At 37.1% G+C, this 23,621-nt stretch overlaps 1 protein-coding gene across 13 annotated transcripts in view; it reads left to right on the top strand.

Annotated features, from left to right (window-relative positions):
* ANKS1B (ankyrin repeat and sterile alpha motif domain containing 1B) overlaps positions 1–23,621 on the top strand; it is a 1,065,991-nt gene that overhangs the window by 384,929 nt on the left and 657,441 nt on the right. For all 13 annotated transcript variants that reach the window (XM_042992986.1, XM_042992985.1, XM_042992982.1 and 10 more), the window contains one exon: positions 15,297–15,462. In XM_042992986.1, the coding sequence (XP_042848920.1) occupies positions 15,297–15,462 (166 nt within the window). The remainder of the gene's footprint in view (positions 1–15,296; positions 15,463–23,621) is intronic.

The raw sequence follows: 23,621 nt of genomic DNA, 5'->3' as shown, positions 1-23,621 counted from the left end.
AGCTGTCAGTTTTTCCCCATTGAGGATGATATTAGCGTGGGGTCGTTCATATATGGCTTTTATGCTCCTTCTAGCCCTCCTTTCTTGAGGGTTTTTATCAAGAAAGGATGCTGTATTTTGTCAAATGCTTTCTCTGCATCTATTAAGAAGATCATATGGTTCTTGTCCTTTCTTTTATTGACGTGATAAATCACATTGATTTGTGGGTATTAATCTAGCCCTGCATCCCAGGTATAAATCCTACTTGGTTGTGGTGAATAATTTTTTTAATGTATTGTTGGATCTGGTTGTCTAATATCTTGTTGAGGATTTTTGCATCCATGTTCATCAGGGAAATTGGTCTGTAGGCCTCCTGTTTAGTGGGGTGTTTGTCTGGTTTTGGAATGAAGGTAATGCTGGCTTCATAGAAAGAGCTTGGAAGTTTTCCTCCCATTTCTAATTTTTGGAACAGCTTCAAGAGAATAGGTGTTAACTCTTCCTTAAATGTTTGATAGAATTCTCTTGGAAAGCCATCTGTCCCTGGACTCTTGTTTTTTGGCACATTTTTGATTACTAATTCGATTTCCTTACTGATTATGGTCTGTTCAAATATTCTATTTCTTCCTGTTTCAGTTTTGGTAGTGTATATATTTCTAGGAATTTGTCCATTTCTTCCAGATTACCCATTTTATTGGCATAAAATTGCTCATAATATTCCCGTATTATTGTTTTTATTTCTGTTGTGTTGGTTGTGATCTCTCCCTTTCATGCTTGATTTTATTTATTTGGGTTCTTTCCTTTTTCTTCTTGATCAAACTGTCTAGTGGTTTATCAATTTTGTTAATTCTTTCAAAGAACCAGCTTCTGGTTTCATTGATCTGTTCTACTGTTTTTTTGGTTTCAATAGCATTAATTTCTGCTCCAATCTTTGTTGTTTCCTGTCTTCTGCTGGTTTTGGGTTTTATTTGCTGTTCTTTTTCCAGCTCATTAAGGCGTAAGGTTAGGTTGTGTACCTGAGATCTTTCTTCCTTCTTTAAGAAGGCCTGGATTGCTATCTACTTTCCCCTTATGACTGCCTTTGCTGCATCCCAGAGGTTTTGGGTTGTGGTGTTATCATTTTCATTGACTTCCATATACTTTTTAATTTCCTCTTTAACTGCTTGGTTAGCCCATCCATTCTTTAGTAGGATGTTCTTCAGTCTCCAAGTATTTGTTACCTTTCCAAATGTTTTCTCGTGGTTGATTTCAAGTTTCATGGCGTTATGGTCTGAAAATATGCACGGTGTGATCTCGATCTTTTTGTACTTACTTAGGGCTGATTTGTGTCCCAGTATATGGTCTATTCTGGAGAACGTTCCATGTGCACTGGAGAAGAATGTATATTCTGCTGCTTTAGGATGAAATGTTCTGAATGTATCTGTTAAGTCCATCTGGTCCAGTGTGTCATTCAAAGCCATTGTTTTCTTGTTGATTTTTTGATTAGATGATCTGTCCATTGCTGTGAGTGGGGTGTTGAAGTCTCCTACTATTATGGTATTACTATATTACCTTATTATATATTACTATATATAATATACCATATAATATATATATTATACTATATAATATACTATATAATATATATATAATATACTATATAATATGTATTACTATATATATATTGGTGCTGTCACATTTGGTGCATAAATGTTTACAATTGTTAGGTCTTCTTGGTGGATAGACCCCTTGATTATGATATAATGCCCTTCTGCATCTCTTGATACAGTCTTTATTTTAAAGTCTAGATTGTCTGATATAACTATGGCTACTCTGACTTTCTTTTGTTGACCATTAGCATGATAGATGGTTCTTCATCCCCTTATTGTCAACCTGAAGGTGTCTTTAGGTGTAAAGTGGGTCTCTTGTAAACAGCATATAGATGGATTTTGTTTTCTTATCCATTCTGTTACCATATGTCTTTTTATTGGAGCATTGAGTCCATTGATATTTACAGTGAGTACTGAAAGATAGGAATTTATTGCCATTATGATGTTTGTGGAGTTGGAATTTCTGGTGGTGTTCTCTGGTCCTTTCTAATCCTTTGTTGATTTTGGTGTGTGTGTGTGTATATATATATATATATATATATACACACACACACAACTTTTCTCCCCTCAGAAAGTCTCCCTTAAAATTTCTTGCAGGGCTGGTTTAGTGGTCACAAACTCCTTTAATTTTTGTTTGGGAAACTTATTATCTGTCCTTCTAATTTGAATGACAGCCTTGCTGGATAAAGAATTCTTGGCTGCATATTTTTCTGATTCAGCACACTGAATATATCCCACCACTCCTTTCTGGTCTGCCACATTTCTGTGGATAGGTCTGCTGCAGACCTGATCTGTCTTCTCTTGTATATTAGAGACTTTTTTTCCCCCTTGCTGCTTTCATGATTCTCTCCTTGCCTGAGTATTTTGTGAATTTGACTATGATATGCCTTGTTGATGGTTGGGTTTTGTTGAATCTAAATGGGGTCCTCTGTGCTTCCTGGATTTTGATGTCTGTGTCTTTCCCCAGGTTAGTTAAGTTTTCCGCTATGATTTGTTCACATAACCCTATTTCTCTCTCTTCCTCTTCTGGGACCCCTATGATTCTAATGTTCCTTTTTAATGAGTCACTGATTCTTAATTCTTAAATTGTGCTCTTTTGCCTTAATCTCCCTCTTTTTTTCTGCTTCGCTATTCTCCTTAAGTTTGTCCTCTATATCGCTGATTCTCTGTTGTGCCTCGTCCATCCTTGCTGCCACTGCATCCATCCGTGATTGCAGGTCAGTTATAGCATTTTTAATTTCATTCTAGCTATTTTTTACTTCTTTTATCTCTGCAGGAAGGGATTCTAATCTATTTTTGACTGCAGCTAATATTCTTATTATCGTGATTCTAAATTCTGGTCCAGACCTCTTGCTTGTATCTGTGTTGGTTAAATCCCTGGCTGTCGTTTCTTCGTGCTCTTTCTTTTGGGGTGAATTCCTTTGTTTTGTCATTTTGAAGGAAGAAAAGGAATTAAGGAGGTAGAAAAATTGAAAATAAATAAAATTAAAATTTAAAAAAATATTAAAATTAAAATCACACACACACAAATTGAATAAATGATGCTAGATCTTAGGTTTGTTTTGGTTTGGGTGTTGAAAGTGGTTTGACAGATTAGAGAAAAAAAAGGGCGGGGGGAGAAAAGGAAATCGTTTGAGAATTTGAAAAAATGAATACACTGAAGTAGACTAAAATGAGATGATGGGGGTAAAATAGAATTTGAAAATATATACACAAAAGTAAAGAATATAGTAGAAAAAGATTAAAGAAAAATATTTTTAATAAAATTAAAAATAAATATGAATTTTTTAGTTTTCTGTATTTAAGAAAAAGAAAAGGAACGAAAAAGAGAAGAAGGATAAAAAAAAAGAAATCATGTGAAAATTTGAAAAAGTGAATACATTGTAGTAGACTAAAATAAAATGATGGAAGTAAAATAGAATTTGAAAAAATTTACATAAAAGCAAAAATACAGTAATGATAATTAAATAAGAATATTTTTTTGGGCGCCTGGGTGGCTCAGTCGGTTAAGCGTCCGACTTCAGCTCAGGTCACGATCTCGCGGTCCGCGAGTTCGAGCCCCGTGTCGGGCTCTGGGCTGATGGCTTAGAGCCTGGAACTTGCTTCCGATTCTGTGTCTCCCTCTCTCTCTGCCCCTCCCCCGTTCATGCTGTGTCTCTCTCTGTCTCCAAAATAAATAAACGTTAAAAAAAAATTTAAAAAAAAAAGAATATTTTTAATAGAAATTGAAAATAAAAATGAAGTCTTTCTCTTTCTGAATTCAAGAGAAAGAAAAGAAATGAAAAAGAGAAAAAAGAAAAAGAAAGGAAATTGTTTGAAAATTTGAAAAGGTGAATACACTGAAGTAGACTAAAATAAAATGATGGGAGTAAAGTAGAATTTGAAAAAATTTACACAAAAGTAAAAAATATAGTAATAAAAATTAAAGAAAGTTATTTTTAATAATAATTGAAAATAAAAATGAATTTTTTTCTATATTCAAGAAAAAGAAAAGAATTGTAAAAGAGAAAAAGAGAAAAAAAAAGAAAGAAAATTGAATAGATGAACCTGCTAACAGATTGCAGTAGGACTGAAATTGCTTCGTTTTCCCCTAGAAGTCAGTCTATGTACCTCTTTATAGTCCATAAATTAAGTCAGCGGTGAGACTTGTGTTCTTGAAGAGTGAAGTTGGTCCAGTTGGGTGGGGTAACAGCTCTGCTCTCCACTAGATGGTGTTGCTAGCCTACTGGGGTGGATTGTTATGGAGCTCATAGGTGTGTATGCACATGTGCGGGAGTGGTGAAAATGGCGCCACCCAGCTACCCAGTCTGTTCTCCCCGATCAGCAATCACGCACCCGTCCTCTGTCTTCAGCTCTCACCCACTCCCCGCTTTTTCACTCTCCGTGACCAGGCCCCAGGTAGTACCTCTCTCCCAAGTTTTGTCTCGGATGCGGCTGTTTTCCCCAGCCCCTTATGTCCGAAGGACTGTGGCTTTGACCCGCTCCACCCCTCTGTGGGAGGGTATCACTGAGCAATGACCGAATGAACAATGGCCGAATATTGGCTGCACCCAGGAATGCCCAATGGACCCTGTTGTCGCCGGTGCCCCGAGACTGCGACCAGGCGCCAGTCCGTCCCAGAAAATGTTTGTAAGACAGTGTAGCAGCAGCGTTGCAGGGATTATGGAAAATCACAACACACATCGGCTCCAGGCTTCACCCTTAACAACCTTGCCCCAGCACCAGCGAATGTGGCCGCCTTCTGGGGTAGGCTGGGACTGGGTGGCTTCAACAGTCTCTGCCAGGTGTCCTTCCAGCAGTGGAACCGCTTTTCCCCATGTGACCTGAGAACCTCCCGGACCCCACTCTGTTCCTGGGGATTCCCCTTTCCCACCAGAGCACTGCCAGTTATTGAGCTGCAGAGTTGCAGCCTTTGTGCTCCCCTTGTGTATAGTCTTAATGGAATTTAAACCCTCTCCTTTTTCCTTTCTCCCTTTTTAGTTTAGTCCCTGTGGCTGTTTCCAATTTTCCATTTTCTCTCCAGCTGCTTTTGGGGAGGGGTGCTTTTCCCGTATCCCCCCCCCCACCCCGGTCTCTGTCCTCTCTCCACTCGCAAAAGCACCTCCCTTCCTGCGCCTTCTCGCTCCCCAAGTTCACCTCTCTGCATCATGTACCTGCTCAATTCTGCGGTTCAGGTTGTGCAGATTGTTGTGTTAATCCTCCAATCAGTTTTCTAGGTGTGTAGGATGGTTTAGTGTTGGTCTGGCTGTATTTCAAGGACGTGAGACACACACAAAACTTCCATACTGTTCTGCCACCTTGGCTCCTCTCCTCAGCACCTTCAACTTTGAAGTGACTGATCAAGAGAGTCTTAACTAAGAATAGATATACATGGACATTAACTGATAACACTTTCCAAAGGGGAACATTATCCTGACATCCTGACAACCATTTACAACTCAAATGATTGCTTTTGATTACAACTTTTTTCATTCATGAGAGAGGCTTCATAGGAGACAGGGTTCCCTCTACATACCCCCCTACACACACACACACACACACACACACACACACACACACTTCATTATTTGATAGATAAAAAGTAGCAAATGTACATAATTTTTTAGAAGGTATAAGTGATAGTTATGCAATTCATATAAACAGTGCCTTATAACATCGTGCTTTAGGAATAATAATGGCAGTCTATCAATCCCATCTGTTTCCAGGCAAAGGAAGAAAAATTTCAACATGGCAAAAGTCCAAAAGCTGATGCAATCTAAAGATTTGCTTTCTAAAGGTCTCCTGTAACAATTGACAAATTAGCTGGAAAGAGGTTTTAAACCAATACAAACTTCAACTAACAGTACCCATTTTTCCAAACCCTCATTAACACTGTGTATTATCTATAGCAATTTGATCAAGAATGGTATACCCTGTGTTACTTTAATTTATATATATTTAATTATAAATTAGATCAAGCTCTTTTCATATAAGAAATTTCTAGCTGTTTCTCAACTACTCTTATCCTTTGTCCACTTTTCCCTAGGTTGATGATCTCTTTCATCTCGATTTGTAACTCTCTTTATATAATAAAGATATTAGCTCTTTGTCATATGTGTCAAAGAATTTTCCAAATCTATCATTTGTATCTTAATTGTTTTTATATTTTAGTGGCTTAATAGAAAGTTATTTGCATGTACTCAGATTCATCAATGTTGTTCTCTACAGCTCTGGTTGTATGTCTGGTTATAGCTCCTGTTCAAAGTTCATTCCTATTTTAAGCTTATTATTATAAGGGTATTTACTTATTATTTAAATACTTATCTGGAGTTTATTTTGTTATAAGGAATGAAATATTAATCCAGCTTTATTATTTCTTTTCTAATGACTTGTCAGTTATCTCACTGGCAATTATTAAATAATCCATTTTTTTCTTGCTGATTTGAAATAACACCTTTGTAACATAATAAAATAGATTTTCACAAGTATTGGAGCTTTGTTTTTTAAAATTCTCTCCTTTCTTGCCTTTCAATTATTGTACCAGAACCATTTATAATTTATTTAAGTATCTGCTAAAGGCTTATCTCCACCCCCTCCATTACTTTTCTCTTTTCAAATTGATACCTGGCTATTGTCACACATTTATTTTTCCAGATTTACTGTAGGATTACTTGTCAAGATCCAAGATGCAGTAGGAGGAAAACTCTATTGCAATATTACTGCATCACATGTAAGATGAAGTGAAAGTGAAAGAATCACTTGTTAAAATATTGAATCATATCATAATATAACAAGGAGTATTTTTCCATTGGATTTTAGTTTTAATGTATCTCTCTCGATCCTTAATAGTTTCTGTTGCCTCCTTTGAGATGCCTTCTGCTAGGTTATTCTATCAGTTTTCCATTGCTGCAGTAACAAATTACAATAAACTTAGCGGCTTAAAAAAAGCACACAAATTTATTATTTTACATTTCTGGTAGTCCAAGATGGTGCCCACTGGGCTAAATTCAAGGTGTTGGTAAGACTGCATTTCTTTCTAGAGACTCTAAGGGAGAATGTATTTTCTTGCTTTTTCTAGTTTCTGTAAGTTCGCCCATTCCTTGATTCATGTCTGCCTTCCACCTTCAAAGCCAGTAATGGCTAGGCGAGTCTAACACATTGCATCACTCTGACACTGACTCTTTTCTCTTTACAATGACTATAATAATGCAGGATGATCTCTCCATCTCAAGTTTCTTAACTTAATCACATCTGCAAAGTCCCTTTTGCCATGTAACATAATATATTCACAGGTTTCAGGGATTAGGATGTGACTATCTTTGAGGGGCCATTATAGTGCCTACCACAATTATCAATGCTCCTTTTCCTAGGGCTGTCCTGCTGTCACTCATTCTTCCCTCCTACCCAAAGATTCTCATTATTATTTTCTTATTATTCCATATTTATATTGTAGTCTTCCATATTTGAATGTCATTGTAAGTCTCTAAGGGATAATTTTCTTGATAATTGTGAGACATGTCAGAACAGTTAAGACCACTTCCAAAAGCTTTTGCCTACTTTGAGTCATTTGGGATTGTGAGTCATCTCTAACTTTGAAAGAGCCATAAACCCGCACTCCCTTGTGTTAGTATTACTGCTCTCATTATTAGAAAAAGGATTCAGAAAGCAGTAAAAGTATGCAGGTAGCTTATCATAATACTAAGCCAACACTTCTATTCTCATCGTCTTATTTACCTAATATCTTAAAACTCATCTAAGTCAAATCACCATTTTCTATTCTCAAGAGACGTCTTGTGTTGATCAGTGTAGGCTTGAAGACTTCCTGTAGCAGAACTCAGCAGCCAGTTTCATACTGGGAAGCATTAATTGTTAGAAAGCCCATCCTGAGCTGAAATCTATCTCCTTGTTACCATCTGTCCATCTATAGTCTTTCTACCCTCTCAGTGATAGAGAACAATTCTAATCACTCTTCTTTTCAAATACTTGTGATAAATGTTTTCCTGTACCTTTTCATCTTCAATCTTTTTTTCATATGACATGGGTTTGATACTCAAAGTTTTCTTACCCACGTCTAGAGAAAACAGTCCATTTGGTCTTTGCATGTTTTCTAACGTAGGCCCCAGTACCAAATTGAGGGCACCAGGTGTGGTCACACTGAAGTGTTGGTTAAGCTGCTTCCATTTCCTCCATGTGGTTAAGAATAGAATCACATTCACAGAGATGCTGTGCCAAAGTAATCTAGAAAAGCACCTAAGGTAACCTTATTTCTTTCCTCTTTTCTTTCTTTCTTTTTTCTTTTCTTTTCTTTTCTTTCCTTTTTTTTCTTTTCTTTTCCTTCCTTTCCTTTCCCTTCCTTTCCCTTCTCTTTTTTCTTTTCTCTTTTCTTTTCTTTTCCTTTTCTTTTCCTTTAGAGAGAGAGAGAGAGAGAGAGATCAGGGGAGAGGGAGAGAAGGAGAGAGAGAGACAGAGATGGAGAGGGAGAATCTCTCCACGCTCAGTGCAGAGCCTGATGCTGGGCTCAATTCCATGATGCTAGGATCATGACCTGAGCCAAAAATCAAGAAATTAAGAGTCAGACGCTCAACTGAATGAGCCACCCAGGCACTCTGGGTAGCCTTATTTCTGATAAAAAATCACATGATTGGTGCATTTGAGAAAAAATTGTGCCTCTATCTGGGTCCCAAGTTGTTGCTAAGGTTCTTCATAAGTCATAAAGTCAAGTATCCCTTAATCCTTTTAATGAATAAAATCTGCACCACCTAATAAGGATGGTCAACATGATGCAGTTAGCCTGTCTTTTATGAAATTACTAAACAGGTTAATTCCCAATTCTAATTAGCACAGATGAAGGAAGGGCTGTCACAATTGCTACTCTAAATATCAAACTTGTATTAAATCAGTCAATGTCACATTATCTCTTGAGCATATTATATTGTCATTCATACTGTCAGCTGTACCTCCTAATTACTTTTTTCATGGTATTGCTTATCTATACACCCTCAAGCTAAATTTTTATAACTAATATATGCGCTAAACCAAAAGACTTTATATTTAATCACTAATAAATTTGACTTGTTAGATTTAGCTTACCACTGGAATTTTAAAACTTTTGGGAGCACAGTGTGAGCAACACATGAAAGCATATTATTTAGGCATTTTATTACTCCTGTTTATTTTGGGGGGGATCATATGTTCTATTAATTTAGTCAATGCTTATAGTATGCATCTTTTTGAAGAAGTATTGTTGGGTCCACACATTGCACAATCAACTATAGCAGGTACACTGAAGCTGACTAAGTAGACTAAACATGGAAGCCAGACATTCCCTCGGGAGCTGTCAAGTCAGACACTCAGGGCTTTAGGGGCCTGTTCAGGATTCAGGGACAGAGCATTTTTAGTCCCTCAAGAGACAGCTGGCAAACACCAAGATAGAGAACACAATCCTAGGTATGCTACTCTTATTTAAAAAAAACAAAAACAAAAACAAGAAACAAGCACAGAAACAAGTCTGGGATCCTGCAACCAGGCATTAGAATATAATTAGAGGCTAAATATCAAGAAAAAAAACAAAAACTGCTAACCAAATTGGAGCCCAATTATGCTAAATTAACTACAATGGAGCCTTGAAGGTGAGTCACAAATTGTAGGGCCAATTTTTTTAATTCATCTAGTCCATCACCAGGATTTATCATCAAAAGTATGTTGATAATTAGCTTGTATATCAAAGTCCAGGCTTCCCACTGTAAGGAAAAAGGCTTGCAAAGGTTAGGAAGTTGGCAAGGCTATATACTACCTAATAACATATGGAGGTTTTTTCTTTCCCTTAGTTCTGACAATAAAGATCTTGTCATAGTCCTTTTTTAAATCTGTGATACAATAATATGAACACTAAAATAGCTGTCACAAGACCTTAACTGGAGCCCTGAAACTTCCATTAACCAGATGCTGAATATTGAAGAAGTCACTGAGGAATTCCAAGCCTTATTTTTTGGGTGGAGATACTAATAACATTGGTAGGCTGGTTGTGAGGGCTAATAAGAATCATCTGGGCAAATGAAGTACTATTCACTTTGCAGACTATAAAACAAGTGTAAATTGCTATTCTTACAGTGATTTGCATCTATGATAGTTTCTGAATGACATTGTTTCAGATTTCATTAATTCAACATATATTTATTAAGTGCATACTACATGAAAATCATGGTCATAGTCCTTGCCTCTATGGTTTTTTAATTCCAGTGGAGGATGTGGGCCTTAAAATACTAACTAAAATATTAATTATCTTATATATTCATTTTTAGTATGTATTGACAGAGTCCTAACATGAATATGGTACTTTGCTAGGTGATAGACAAGCATGTCTTTAGAAATTAACCTCACTTATCTTATAGATTAATGGGATTATGTTTAACCTCTGGTTTATTCTCCCAGATCTAGTTATTTCATTTAGCATGCTATCTGGATCATTAATGCATCTAATGAAGTCATTTAGTATAGAAACTCTGAGATAGCATGAAAAGCCATGTTAAATATTTAAAAAGAATCAACATGTATTATGACTAGAGCATTTTATGTTCTCTCTAAAAGTTATGATGAAAGTAAATGAGTTGATTTTGACATAATTTACTAGCATAAACTTATGCTAGTGTTTGAAAGTGAATTAATTGGAAGAGGAACAGAGAAGGCAAGGAGACTAGTTAAGAAGTTGTTATAGCAGTTCAAGTGAGATACGGTGGTGACCTGGACCTAGGGTGGTAGCAGGAATGGAGAGAAATGAAAGTGTTTGAGGTATTATTCAATGATGAAGTAAGGGACTTGGGGATTGACTGGGTATAGCATTGAGGAAGAATGAGGATGGAAGAACAGCCCCCAAATTGTTAGAGTGGCTGGTGTATGGCAGTACAATTTACTGACAGGAAACAAAGGAGAGGGAATGATTTGAGGAGAAGTTGACAAAATGTTTAAAGATTGTTCTTTAAAAATAAACATGAGGATAATTGTGAATGTTTTGACAGAGATGAACATGAGGGGAGACTTATCCTACCAGATAGTAAGATTAATTGTAAGGTTTCAGTAATCAAAACAGTGTGATTTTGGTACTAGAATAGATTGACATATGGAACCAATTAGAAAGTCCAGAAACAGATTCAATTAAATGTAAGCATATGGTATATACCTATTGTTACAGGAATTCTATTTCAAAAGAAATAGTTGAATATTTAAACACAGGTATATGCATAAGAATGTTCCCTTAAAATCAAAACATCGAAATTTCAGTATGATAAGATTCACTAAAATAAATCATGACCATGTGTATACTGAGACTTAACCTTAAATTTATCATGTAGACACATATTTGTCATTGAAACTTGTTCAGAATGCATTATTAGAAGTAAATACATATCAGAATACAAAGCATTACATATAATACATATACATATTTATAGATAATATCTTGATATAAGGATATCTTGATATCAATCTCTAGCACTTAGCATAGTCCTAAGTATATATGATAGATTCCCAGTTAATATCTGTTGACCAGTAATGCCTGGTATATGAAATTAAGGTCTTGTGAAAAATCCCTTGAACCTTCATCCCACTTTGGGTGGGAAAATGCAGTGTCCTCCTCAAGATTTCTGTAGAACCTACAGGATATCCTGTCTTGGTTCTCTTGATCACCTCTTGCTGTAAACTCCTGTATGTGTAGAACTCTTGATCATTAATTTTTCTCACCTTGTGTCTGTTCTTGACTCTCTGCCCAATGACTACATACCTTCGTTAGTTGTACAAAAAGACTCATTCAGAATGTTAATAGCAAATTGTGCTCAATAATAAAACACCTAGGAAATGTTTAAAAGTCCACTGTCAGGAGAATCTGTAAAGTATTATTGTATACCTATACAGTGAATTCCGTTACCACTTTGAAAATAAATGAAACTCAGAAACTTTATATTGATTGAAAAAGTCATAGAAAAGCAAGAATATTTTATACTATTCTTATGAAAGTCAAAAGCATGTAGTACAAAACAATTTATTCTTTATCAATGCTGCTTACATACATAGTTAAATTTCAGCAACAACTCAAGGAACACAAAGTTCAGAACAAATATTAGCCATGGTTGGGGAGGGAGGAGGAGAAATTGGAAAGGGGAGCACAGGTAGGAAGCGTGGGTTTCATGGTAATGTTCTAAACTGAGTAGTGGACACACATAGATTCATCTCATTATTTTATTATATCACATATCCACCCCTCTGTTGAGGGATACTAGTCAGATATTTTGTTGAGTGTTCCTTCTTTAATGAAAAATAATGGCGCTTTCTTAGTAAGCAGAAGAGGGTGTATTTCATTGTTGTTTAAAATATTTTTTTCTTTCCTTTGCACACACTCACATGTCCACACACACATTTACAGAGGGAAGCAGTCTGGGAGGATATACAGCAAAATGTTACTATTAGTTTCCTGAGCATGCTGTGTTTTCATGTGATTTTTTTCTTTCTTTATATTTTCTAATATTTCTCTAATAAATAATATACTTCATTTTTAAGGAGAAAGCAAAGTAACGCATTCTGTGTGGTTAAATTACAGAGCATTTTTCAAGGCCATTAAATATTCATATTTCTTTATAAACAGAGTAAAATTTCAATCTAACTAAATCCATGAAGAATGGGTTGTTCTGATTAATTTGATTTTAAGATGAACTAGGGTTTAAGCTAGGGACTTTTTTCATGACTCTTTGTAATCTTATTATCATAAACTCAGTTTTTGCTTTTGACATGTAAAACAGTAAGCAATACCAGTAACGGATAATAATAACCAAACCGAAGAGCAAAGTAATTTATACCTGAACAAGGCATAATCATTTCCCTAATTGATAGTTAGAATTTTTTAAAAAGGACATTAGAGAGTGCTCATTTGATCAGTAAATATTTATTGCCCCTATGTGGCAGGACTTAGAATCTGGGGATAGAGTGGTGAACAAAACAAATTCCAGCCTTCATGGAGTTTACAGTCATCTGATATATTCACTTTACAATGTGTTTTATAGATAATTTTATCAATACATAGTTCTACTTAAAGATTTCCAGTAATTAGGAGTTTCTTTTGTTGCTTTCTAGTGTATTTTCAGCTATTGTTACATTAGTGCATTTTTGTTTAAAAGAAAAAAAAGAGAGGTTAGAGAGGGAGAGAGCCAAAGCATAAGAGACTCTTAAAAAACTGAGAACAAACTGAGGGTTGATGGGGGTTGGGAGGGAGGGGAGGGTGGGTGATGGGTATTGAGGAGGGCACCTTTTGGTGCACTGGGTGTTGTATGGAAACCAACTTGACAATAAATTTCATATTAAAAATAATAATAAAAAATAAAAGATAAGCAATATTATTAATTCATAGAGCTTTTTTTTGTTTTGACTCGGATTTGCCCTTTTTGACTTATAAATGTTGGTCTTTGTTCTGCCTTTAAGAACTCTGGAATAATCTACCATAGCAACTTCTCCCCATCCCTTTGCTTTGTGGGATAGCTCTTTAGGGGTAGCCTTTCAAATGTGTTGAGAAAACTATGATGCTGCTGTAAGGCTTCTCCAGGATAGAACATGGCAGTTCCTTTCATCATTTCATCTGTGACATGATTTTCAAATCATATACCATCTTGATTGCTTTCCCCTGGATACTTTCTACTTTGTCACCCTTTGTTGTTAAAAATAAATTACTCCCAATTTCCTGCTTTCAATAGAGTAGAGTGAACATAATTGATTCTTTGATGTCTGAGGGTCTGGTATGGTCTGAAAGCAATTACACTGACCTTGAATACTTATTCTACAGTACTGTAAATACCATTATAGAAAAAAAATAGGAACTTATACTAAATCTTTACTGACCTTGGGTCATATCTTGGGAGATTTTTTTGAAAATGAGTTTATTTTTTTTCTTGTCTTTTTCTTTTGATAGTGAACTATGCTTTGTAAAAATAACAAACATCAAAAACAAAACATAATTAATAGTGAAATTCACTATGCAGGTATCTGTTTTTCTTCTCTAGTATACTGTGAACTTTCTGAGGGCAAGGATTGTACCTTATTAGTTTTTAAAAATCTCGGGGCGCCTGGGTGGCGCAGTCGGTTAAGCGTCCGACTTCAGCCAGGTCACGATCTCGCGGTCCGTGAGTTCGAGCCCCGCGTCAGGCTCTGGGCTGATGGCTCGGAGCCTGGAGCCTGTTTCCGATTCTGTGTCTCCCTCTCTCTCTGCCCCTCCCCCGTTCATGCTCTGTCTCTCTCTGTCCCAAAAATAAATAAAAAACGTTGAAAAAAAAATTAAAATCTCTAGCACTTAACATAGTCCTAAGTAGATGTGATAGATGCCAAATAATATCTGTTGACCAATTAATGCCTTGTATATGAAATTAAGATCTTGTGAAATGAAATGAATTCCTATTTTTAGAATGCTTAAAAGAATCAGTAGTATAGAATTGGACCTTCATTTTATCCTAACCTGAAATGACAAAAATAAAATAAAATAAAATAAAATAAAACCCCTATTAGCAATGGCTCAAACAACAAGGACTTTTTTACTTAAGAAGTCTGTAGTAACTAACCAGTCCTGGGCTCTTTCAGTCCTGGGGCTCTTTCAGTAGCTCAGTGATGACATCAAGGTCCTAGGCTTGTTTTATCCTTCTCTTGCCATTCTTAGCCTATTACCTTTTTGATCTTAAGGTTATTACCTTATGGTCACAACATGCCTGTCCTGTGTGCAGACATCAAAACTGCATCCAGAGAGAGGAAACTGAGGGTGGCTAAGGCTCTGAAAGAGCCCCATTACATGTTTCTTTCTCTGGGGAAAAACATTTTTCCAGAAGTCTCCCTTTTATCTAACTGGCCAAAATTGAGTCACATGGCTGGCTATCCCTAGGAAGCTGGCAAGGGAGTAGAGTCTTGGGAATAACTGTTGATTAAACGACAGTTTATGCCACAACTAGAAAATAGCCATATACTACAAAAAGAGATCATGACAAAGGATCATGAACTTTAGTACGTCAGTGATAAATTCAGGGGAACCGAACTGTCAGGACTCTTCGAAAAAGATCACTGATAATATTGGGGTTACATGATGATATAACTTATTCAAACAGATGAATCAGCATCTCTTAATCAGTTTTGGAAGAACTGATGAATCTGATTATCTTTTCTAGTTTTTATAAATCAAACAAGCTGTGTCTTTATCACAAAGCTATTTTTATTTTTTCTCCTTCCTTTCAGGAGTCCTATCCAAAGAAGAGGAATTACACTATGGAAATTGTACCATCTGCTTCTCTCGATACATTTCCTTCAGAAAATGAGAACTTTCTATGTGATCTAACGGACATAGCAGTTACAAAGAAACCTTGCTCCTTAGAAATTGCAAGGGCCCCTTCTCCAAGAACTGGTAATATTTCCTTTTCTAATATTAATTTTTTGTAGAACGGGTAATATTTCTTACATTGGACCAATTCAGTTTGCATGCTTGTGTGTGTGAAGAGGCATCATTAATATTTTGATTTTCCACAATATTTTAAACATGAAAGTGCCCCAGTATAGTCACACTAATCATTTTTTTGCATTTTGAAGTGAGTCCCAGTAAGTCAGTTTTTGATACAATATCTCTTAACTTCCTGACAAGAGTGGTACTGCCTTGGTGAAGGCACTTTGAAACCTTGCAAAAGTGAAAAACCTTTTAGGTCAGATGCAAAACTTGGGGTTCTTTAAGAAAAAAAAAACCTTGAGGTCCTTTAGAACTTCATAGCAGATTTGGTAGCAAGTCTTTTAATATACTTTTCTGCATCCTGTTTTCTGTTTATTGAAATGTACTCAGGTACTTTGTATATTTTATATCTTTCATGCTATTTTCAGATCCATTATTTTATTTATTTTCATTATCAATTAGTGTACAAGTTAAGTAAATATTATGCCCATTTTACTGATGAGGAAATTGGAGCTAAGTGTCTTATTTAAGATCAATACATAAGGGGGCCTTTCTTGAACATGAGTATTTGACTATCATTATACCTCTGTTACTTCACCACCGCCTCTAAGAAAGAATGCAAGATAGTAACATGAACTCTATGATGGAGGAATGTTTCAAGTGGGTGGTCAATATATTCAATGCTGCAAAGAAGTTGTAAGAGAAACTTAATAGAGGGATTTTTGGTTTGACAATCCAATTGCTGCTTAATTTTGCAAAGTAAGTTTTATAAGTGATGAAATAAAATTTTCAGATTTCTGGAAGTTACCAGTGAGACACTGGAAAATGGAAGAGTGCAGATTACCCTTTCAAGAAGATTAGAAGAAGAGATAGGATAGTAACATGAGAAAAAAGAGGTGCAAGGGAGAAATATCTAGTTTTATTTTAGAATAAGTAAGCCTTGGTCAAGTTCAGAGGTTAAAGGAATTTGCTGGTAGAGAGATTAAAGATAAAAACTAAGAAGAAAGAACACAATGGGTAGAGAAGACCCAGACATTACTTCCCCCAGAGAGAAGATAGAGCATTGTTACGAATATAGAGAAATTCTGAACTATGTATTTCCAAATGGATTACATTTCTGGATTAAGATAAAAAGTCATTGGCTGAAAAGAAGAGGTAGATCTTGAGAAGGATTAAAGTAAAATTCAGAAGTGCCATTTTAGATAATAACTGAGAAATTTTATAGAAGTGGACAAATGAGAAAGCATTGAGACAAAGGATGTTGTATGAGTCATAAGCATGCAGAAGGAGGATTTTTAGGATGAGGTAAGAGCATAATAATGAAAATAGTTCAAATTTATTCAGCATTTACTAAGTGCCAGATACTGTTCTAAGTACTTATATGCCTTATTGCATGTAATTGTTACAATGCTAGCAAGTAATAATATCATTATTACCATTTTACAAATGAAGAAACTGTAACACTGAAATATTAGGTAACTTCCCAGAGTTCTTTGTTAATAAGGGATAGATCTTGGACTTGGATTTGGTTGTCCAACCTGTGCTTTTAAATACTATGTTATACTTTATATTGGGGGATGAAGTATAGTTGAAATTGTGAACCACATGCTGAAATTCTCAAGAAATGTGGAGGTATGACTGGAAGTTCACATATGGTAGCAACAAAATCAGAAAAAGAATGTTATAATAGGATAGCATAATCTTCAGAAAAGCAGCAGATATTTGATAAAAGTGGAATAGTGAGTTATCAGAAGTAGTCACAAAAAGTGAAGTCAGTGCTGATCCCAAACTATGGCAGTTGACAAGAATGAAAACTGTTCCAGGGGCTCCTGGGTGACTCAGTTGGTTAAGCGACCAACTTTGGCTCAGGTCATGATCTCGTGGTTCGTGAGTTCAAGCCCCACATTGGGCTCTGTGCTGACATCTCAAAGCCTGGAGCCTGCTTCAGATTCTGTGACTCCCTCTCTCTCTGCCCCTCTCCTGCTCCTACTCTGTCTCTCTTTCTCAAAAGTAAATAAATGTTAAAAAAAAAAAAAAAGAATGAAAACTCTTCCATAGGAGAGGTAACCAGGAAATACTGGGGAGGTCAGGGCAAAGCTCAGTAAATACAGAAAAATAGAAGGCATACATGTAATAAAATGTAAAAGAGCTTTAATTAGGGCACAGAAAATACAGATGTGTTGTGGGTGGTGGAGGCAGGAATGAAAGAGTCAAAGAAGACAGGGATTTATTAATTAAACAATCAAAAACTAATTGAGTTCCTTCATGTGCCAAGCAGTGTTCTCTATGCTGAGGATACAGGGATGAAAAAGACATTGACCCAGGTAACAAGGCTGATTAGGCTTCTCCTGGTAAAAACAATTAAATATGCTAGCTAAAAATACAGAAAAGAAAAACTTAAAAGCACAAAAAAGGTAACAGGAAAATTATAAAAATTGAATGACGTATAAATTAGGAAACTTTTTGGGGTCAGTAGGTTAGTAAGATATAATCAGACCAAAACATTCGTGAAGGTGGGAAACCAGTGGATTACTAAAGCTATTTTGTACTGAGGGAATTTTCTGAACCTGCTGTTGAATCCTGGTGCTTAATGCCTCATAAACCTCAAGGTTTATGTAGAGAAAAAAAATCTCTGTGCCTGTCCAGCATGGAGACCCTAATAGGAAAATCTTCCTCCATAGAGCTGGGACTCCAGGGGCTATACCTCACAGTAATCAGAAATAAACTTGTCCCATAACCCCCACCCCAAAGAAAGATGATTTGTTGTGAGAAGAACAAAGAGGGAAATTCCTGAGGTGTTATTACCAACAAACTGGTCCTCACACAAATTTGTACCACAAATTTCTATCACCTAAATGGTCCCAAAACTGTCAACCCATGAATTTAATTTAAAGTAATACCCTCATTGAGCTCCTGCCCCACATTGGGTGAGCCCTGCTCCTCTCCCTCTCCTTCTCCCTCTCCCTCTCCCTCTCCCTCTCCCTCTCCCTCTCCCTCTCCCTCTCCCTCTCCCTCTCCCCCTTTCTCTCTCCCCCTACCTCTCCTGGGATTCTCTCTCTGCCTCTAAAGAGGAATATGCTCTTTTTATAGGCCCCAAATACTTTTCTGATTAATATTAGCAGTGTACAATAGTCTAAGGAAAGAAACCTTGAAACCAGAATCACAAAAACAAGAAATAAGAGATCCACATGTGAAAAGACTTCAAATATTGCAATTATCAGGTGCAGGCTGAAAAATGACCATGCTACTATAAACACACATACACGCGCGCGCGCGCACACACACACACACACACATACACACACACACAAACTACCTCAGATTTCAAACTCATTGGATAAGTGGAACATCAGATTAGATTCAGCTGAAGGGAGATTTAGTGAGCTGGAAATTAGGGCAGAAGAAGTTTTATAGAATGTTGCACAGAGAGATGAAAAATTTAATGTGAAGGTAAGAGACTTGGAAGATACACTAGAAAATTCTAATTTGTTTCTTTAAAGCTTCAGAAGGAGAGGAGAGGGAGAATTAGGCAAAAGTAACATATTTGAAGAGCTAATTTTTCCAGAAGGCACAGGCCTGTTCTTACATTCTCATGGAAGCAGACAAGTGAATTGTTAATTTCAATAGAGTATAATAAGTTTAAGTCAATGTTATACAAAGTATTTGGGGAACAGACAAAAGGAACACTTAACTTCACCTGGGAGCTTGGGGAAGACTTCATGAAGGAGATGATGTCTGTGTCAGTTATCTATTGCTATTTAAAAAGTCACCCCACTCAGTTGGTTAAGTGCCTGACTTCAGCTCAGGTCATGATGTCACAGTCCATGAGTTCGAGTCCTGCACTGGGCTCTGTGCTCACAGCTCAGAGCCTGGAACCTGCTTTGAATTCTGTGTCTCCTTCTCTCTCTGCCCCTACCCCACTCATGCTCTGTCTCTGTTTCTCAAAAATGAATAAACGTTAAACAAAGTTTAAAAAGCCATCCCCAAACTTACTTAGAGGAACATTAGTCATTTAATTTGTTCACAAACCTGCAAGTTTGGTGAGTTCATTCAACAGGGACACCTTATCTGTGCCACTTGGTATGAGTTGGGGCTGCTCAATTGGGGGATAAGGGACCTATTTTCAAGATGGCCCACAAATGGCTGGCAAGTTGGTGATAGCTTAGAGTTTGGCTAGGTTTATGGGCTGGGGACCATTTTTCCTCTCCATGGATTGCTTGGTTTCCTCATGACATACTGGCTAGATTATGAGAACAAGCATCTGAAAAAAAAAAAAAAACAGGTGTTATTTTTACTATCTAGCCTTAGAAGTCACAGATAATCACTTATACTATATAATTCCATGTCTACTCAGATTCAAGGGGAGAGAACATGAACCCCACTTCTTAATGGAAGGAGTGTCAATGGTGCTTTGTAATAAAAATGGGAGATACTTTTGCTGTCAATTTTGGAAAATAAAATCTGCCATCATCTGCCCTTTGGGCACAATAATTTATATCCTTTTCCAAAATGTCTTTTAAATGTTTATTTATTTTTGAGAGAGAGAGTGCAAGTGGGGGAGGGGCAGAGAGAGAGAGAGAGAGAGAGAGAGAGAGACAGACAGACAGAATCCGAGGCAGGCTCCAGACTCTGAGCTGTCAGCACAGAGCCTGATGCGGGGCTTGAACTCACAGAGCATGAGATCATGAGCTGAGCCGAAGTCAGACGCTTAACTGACTGAGCCACCCAGGTGCCCCAATATATCCTTTTCCTATGGAAATTATACTTGTTTATACCTTCAGGATTTCTAAACACTAGCCTATTATTACAAGCTCCAAGTCAAGTTTCAGGTGTGCATGCATCTCCCTGGTGTAGTTCTGATGGTGCAGGTTCTTGACTGCCTTTGCTCTTGGCAGTGATGACCTGAGACCAGTTATCAGTCTTCTTTCCTACATACCCAACATATAGTAGTGAATCAGGCATAGGGAAACCATAATTGATACTCCCATCCAAACACAGGGAGAACAAGGCATACAGTGGTCACTAGCCTGTGGCAATTCTGAATCTAATCAGGCATACACAGTTCCTTGATTAAGACTCAGTCTTGTGGCAGAGGAGTTGTTCTCTGTGGCACTTGGTTCCGCCCTCTGAATCATTCTTTATTTTCCATATAAAGTAGCCTGTGTTTACAGCTGAGTATCTTTCTTACCTGCTTTTTCTGTCTTTTAAAGGTTAGGAGTCAAAGGGGCTCTGTTTTATACTTCTGTTCCTTCCAGTTCAGGCTGATAAAATTTCTCTTAAAACTTTGTGGACTTTTTGTATTCCGATTGTATTTCACTTCATTAGACAAAAGCTTATGTTCCAGATTAGCTCTTCTCTACCTAGGACTCCTTATGAGAGCTCTGTGTGATAATGCCCTTGAGATTCTTAGAGACCCTACTATTGGACAGGGAGAATCTGTGAGTCATGCCCTTAAAAATACTTAGAGGGTTTTTTTGTCCGACTTAAAGATTCTATACAGCACCACCTTAGAGCTGTCTCAGGCCTTAACAAATAATCTTGCATCCCACTCAGATTTGGTCATTGGCCTTAATTTGAAAATTGTTTGCCATTTGGAGCAACTGCAAATAAGAAACCCAGAAATTCCTGGCTCCTTTGTATTTGGTAGGTTATTCTTTAGTTTTCTCTCTGCTTGCATGTTATCATAGGCAGCCAGACAAAGCCAGGTTGTTCTTTAAATATTCTTCCTGGAAACATCCTTAGATCATAGAGTTCATTTGGTTAATTTTCTATTTTCCATGTTACTTCAGATGTCAATGTTGCCAAACCTGCCACTACTACAACACAAATGATGCCTTACTTTCAGCTTCTGATTACATTTGCTCTCCTTTACACCTTCACCAACAGCTTCCTCATAGTTCTCTGGGCTTCCAGGAATCCTCTCCTTGGCCCTTATGGCTTCCCCAGTCATTCACTTTGAGACCCTTCTAGCTTTTGCCTGCTGCCCAGTCACAAAGTTCATGCCACATGTTTTAGATTTTTGTTATGGCAACACCCATTTCCAAATGTCAGAATCTATTCTGGTTATTGATGGCTGCATAACATCCAACATGTTGAGGTAGTTACCTCAACACTTAGTGAGTTCAAAAAAATTAGCCATTTATTTTGTTTGTAAATCTACAATTTGGGGAGAACTCTACAGAGACAGTTTTTTTTCTGCCTCAAGTGATATCAGCTGTGGCAGCCTCACGGCATGGTGGGGCTGAAGGATCTATTCTCAATACTGATTCTTATTCATATGTCTGGTATGGCCTATGTAGACTTCCTTATGGTAAGTGATGGCCTTCCAAGAGCAAGTATCTTAAGAGAATGAGGCAGAAGCTGTTTTGCTTTTTGACTTAACTCAGAAGGCAATATCACTTCTGTGGTATTTAAGGGCCTACGTATATTTAAGTGCAGGGGATTTAATCACCTCTACCCTTTATGGAAAAGTGTTACTAAAGTCATGTTATAAGAAGATATTCTTGGGGCGCCTGGGTGGCTCAGTTGGTTGAGCCTCCGACTTCGGCTCAGGTCATGGTCTCACGGTCTGTGAGATCTGCTGACAGCTCAGAGCCTTGAGCCTGCTTTGGATTCTGTGTCTCCCCCTCTCTCTGACCCTCCCCCATTCATGTTCTGTCTCTCTCTGTCTCAAAAATAAATAAACATAAAAAAATTAAAAAAAATAAGATATTCTTATAGCCTCTTTTGGAAAATACAGATTCCCATAATGCCTGAGCTGTTTGTTGCTGTTACTGCTTTAAAAGAAAACAGTACTGTTTTCAAGGGGTAAGAGTTAATTTGCATGACTACATGATTTCCATGATTGTGTTCAGTCATCTGGTTTCAATATAAAAGAATCCAGTTTGCTCAGTTGACCCAGGTTAATTCATAATGATTGGTAGTCTGTACTTTTTACCACGATTGTAAATTCTAGAGGTGAGGGAGTCCAGAATTTAAATTGAAGAATTTTTCTTTTTAATGATAGGAATAGGGATGAATACAAGTCAGAGCAGTTTCTGTTCTAATTCTAGATAGAACTTTATCAAGTGAAGCACACAAAATTCCCCTCCATAATTAACCTAGCAGGTGGAAGAGAAGATCAACATCACTGTTTGTCTTCTATCTGGATGAGGACACAGTCTGTGTCATTTTCTTTTGTTGATTCCATTAACCTGTAGCTTAGGTTTTGCATGGATCCAATTACTTCTAGGTCTCAGTCTGCTATCGTTGATTCCTCATGACCCATACCTAGCTTTGCCTTTTCCCCTCAGGACCAACTAACTAAAGCTGATGAACTCAGGGAAGTCATTGACCTCTCTTGATGCCACTGATGTTTCCTATTTTACCAAGTCCTTTACTAATAAAGGTAGGACTTTCAGAATATGGAGACATCTCTTGATGCACATGAGTCTTTTAGAGACCCTTAAACTGAACTCGGTACGTAGCTACCCTACAGTTCCTTATCCACTCAGTAAACACTTACTGAGTACTTACAGTGTTCTAGGCATTGTGCTAAATGTTGCTGAAGAAACAGTGAAACTTCTGATATTTAGGAGCTTAGGGTGTGTTAAAATTAAGAGTAATTAAGTGTAATGAGAGAGGTGAGCATAAGTGCTCCAGGAGGATAGAAGGGGAGGGATCTTGTAGAAGCTTACTGTAGGAGTTTGCTGCCTGATTGGAGCCTCGGAGAAAGAGACTCAGATACATGAACAGGAGTTGTATGCTGTATGGATGAATGAGAACTGTGTGCAGAGATCCAGAGGCATGGAAGAACACAGTTCATTCAGAGACTATGCCCAACTTAGCATGGTTAAAGTACAGAATGCTACTAAGGAAAAATGCATTAAAAGAACAAGAGGTGACATGCAGAAATTTGGATTTCACCTGACAGCAGAAGTGAACCATTGACAGACTTTAAGTGGGACGTCATGTGATAGGTTTTTGTTCTAGAACAGTCTCTCTGGAAGCAATGTGAAGAATAGATTGGAAAGAGATGAAGCTTGAGACAGGAAAATTAATTAGGAGATTGATGTTTAGTTTCAGCAAAACATTATGGTGACCAGTACAAAGGCAATGCCAGCAAAGAGGGGAAGGGGGAACAA

The sequence above is a fragment of the Panthera tigris genome, chromosome B4, assembly GCF_018350195.1.
Source record: "Panthera tigris isolate Pti1 chromosome B4, P.tigris_Pti1_mat1.1, whole genome shotgun sequence".
Classification (NCBI taxonomy): Eukaryota; Metazoa; Chordata; class Mammalia; order Carnivora; family Felidae; genus Panthera; species Panthera tigris.
This window is presented reverse-complemented; position numbering and strand designations above follow the sequence as displayed.